At 47.0% G+C, this 2,664-nt stretch overlaps 1 protein-coding gene across 2 annotated transcripts in view; it reads right to left on the bottom strand.

Annotated features, from left to right (window-relative positions):
• Positions 1-1,299: 1,299 nt before the first annotated feature.
• Positions 1,300-2,664, bottom strand: part of LOC110311183 (kininogen-1) — a 25,107-nt gene continuing 23,742 nt past the window's right edge. For both annotated transcript variants that reach the window (XM_021184426.2, XM_021184427.2), the window contains exon 11: positions 1,300-1,514. In XM_021184426.2, the coding sequence (XP_021040085.1) occupies positions 1,404-1,514 (111 nt within the window). In that variant the 3' untranslated portion in view covers positions 1,300-1,403. The remainder of the gene's footprint in view (positions 1,515-2,664) is intronic.

Raw genomic sequence — 2,664 nt, 5'->3', positions numbered from 1 at the left:
TTTTTTTTGAGACAGGGTTTCACCATGCACCCCTGGCTGGCCTGGAACTTGCTTTGTAGACCAGCAGGATGGCTTCATACTCATAACGACACCCTCCCCCGCCCAAGTGCTGAATTAAAAGCATGTGTTATAATGTCTGGCTCTCTCTGCTTTTATTAAAGGATGTTGGCTTTGCTCTGTGTTGTGTTAGGGTTAGAGAACCAGAGGGAATTAGGAATGAGGGCTCTATGGAGGGAGCAGGTGTTCCAGAAGGTTCTTGGAATGTAGGTCAGAGTGCTGGAGGAAAGTGGGGGATCTCTTTTTGTGAGAGAGTGGTGGCTTAACTTGGGTTCTCAGAAGGTAGACATATGTACACAGGTGTGTGTGTGTTTGTGCCTGTGTGTGTGCGTATGCAGGTATGTGTGTGTATGCAGATATGTACATATACAGGTGTGTGTTTCTGAGTGTGTAGGTATATGTGTGTATGTGTGTGTGTGCAGGTGTGTGTCTGTAGGAGTATGTGTGTGTGTGCAGGTGTGTGTGTACGCAGGTGTGTGTGTATGCAGGTACGTGTGTGTGTGTGTGTGCAGGGTATGTATGTATATGCAGAGGTGTGTGTGTTCATGCAGGTGTGTGCTCACAAGTACCTGCTCAAGAACCTACTCCCACACGTTCATTTCAAGGACAGAGTTCTCTGTGGAGCCCTGGCTGTCCTAGGCCTTTCTCTTGAGGTCAGGCTAACTTCAAACGCAAAGATCTACCTGCCCCTGTCTCCCAAGGGCTGGGATTAAGAGCCGGCACCACCATTCCTGGATTATTTTAAAAGACAGCCTTTCTTTATGTATCCCAGGCTGTGCTTGGACTCTTGAACCCACATTACAACCCAGGCTAACCTCAAACTCTCAGCAATCCTCCTGTCTCAATCTCCCCGGTGTTTGGATAACAAGTATATGCCACCCTGGTTGGTCACTGGTCACTTTCTGATAATGAGATGTTGGTAGATACCATATTGACATAGATTATTATCTAGTTGGGTAATGACACAGATTTAGAAACACTGGTAAGCAAGTCTAACTATTCCTAGCATTGGCTTAGTGAGCAGGAGAGGGGTGCAGAAAGAAAAAGTTCTCACAGAAGTGAGACCCTCTAATCATCCCTGTAGCGCCCGTGCCTCTGTGGCAAGGAAGGTCCATCTAAGGATTCCTGTCTACCTTAGAGAGGATGTTCCAGAGAGAGACTATAAGCTCCTGTGGCCAAACTCAAGCTTTGGAGACAGCTTCAATTCGCCTCAAGTCAGGAATGGCTGAAAGGAGACCAGTGTAAAATCATCAAGTCTGAATTTTATTTCCACTAGGATCAGGGTGATGAAGACGATGGTCCCGCGCTCCACACATCCCAGGATTCTTCTGGTCCTTCCCTCTGGGTCATTGCTGGGGCAACTGCTTCACTTGTGAAGATTCTGCCTGACGCTCAGGCGCTGGCTCTGCCCCTGCCTTTGAGAGTCTGCCTTTGTACTCGCACGCGTTTAGGAGCCTCTGTAATATAGTAAACTGCTGTTAATCTCCTGCTTCTGCTCAACTTTTGCCAAGCAGTGCAGCCGGTTTCAGGGTGAGAATGTTTCCCAGGGTCATTGGGTCTTCAGTGACTGAAGTGAGAGGAACACTCGGCTCAAATGCAGTTTCCACAGCAGCCCACTGGCTGGGGTAGCTGTGGGGAGCCACATCCTCATTTCTTATTCCTACACATCACTTCAGTGCACTTGGCTTTCTCTAAACTGAGTTTGTGGCGACTGCAGTAAGTGAGACCCTTGACCACATATATTCTGACTGTTCTTAGCCTACTCTGTTTTCCTCTCACACCTTTGAGGGCCCCCGCCTCCATACGGGTTCACTTCTGGGGCTCAGGTCTTTGTTTAGTGACCAGGGAATTTACCTAGAGTCTCTCAGTGACCATGGGTATGGAGCTGTGTGGTGGAGCATGGAACACTTATCAGTGGGTTCAAAAAGTCATATATTTTTTTCCAGGCAAAAGCACGGCATGGGTTGGAAACTATACGCCTTCCTCACATTCTAAGTAAGCAAGTCTAACTATTCCTAGCATTGGCTTAGTGAGCAGGAGATGGGGTGCAGTAAGAAAAAGTTCTCACAGAAGTGAGACCCTCTAATCATCCCTGTAGCACCCGTGCCTCTGTGGCAAGGAAGGTCCATCTAAGGATTCTGGGTAATAATCTCTTCCTGTTTGTCCAAAATGAATGTTCTTCAGTGTCACACAAAAAGAGGATGCACTTTTAAGGTGAGGCTAAGGAACTGGCTCCTAAAAGGAAGAAGGAAGTTTCCACCAAATCCCATAACCTGCTTTGTCACAAGAAATAAAAGGTTGCTGTAGCAAACCTTCTTCAATATTCTCCCTTCTACTTTCTGGCCTTAGTGCTGGACTCAGAACTTCTGAGAACTAAGGATTGATTAATCTAACCTCAGCAGCATTACCAAAAAGCCCCTGCTTGAAAGCCTTATGGCAGAGACTAGCTAGTGGGTAGACTGGGTGAGGAACAGCCTCACCCAGAAAAGGAATTCCAAGGACAAGCTACTAAGTGAGAGTCTCTTTGCTATAATTCACCTGCTTGAGAAACATAAAGTCAATTCATTACTCCCCGTCAATCCCTTTGATCAGCCTGTTTCTGTTTTC

The sequence above is a fragment of the Mus caroli genome, chromosome 16, assembly GCF_900094665.2.
Source record: "Mus caroli chromosome 16, CAROLI_EIJ_v1.1, whole genome shotgun sequence".
Taxonomy (NCBI): domain Eukaryota; kingdom Metazoa; phylum Chordata; class Mammalia; order Rodentia; family Muridae; genus Mus; species Mus caroli.
This window is presented reverse-complemented; position numbering and strand designations above follow the sequence as displayed.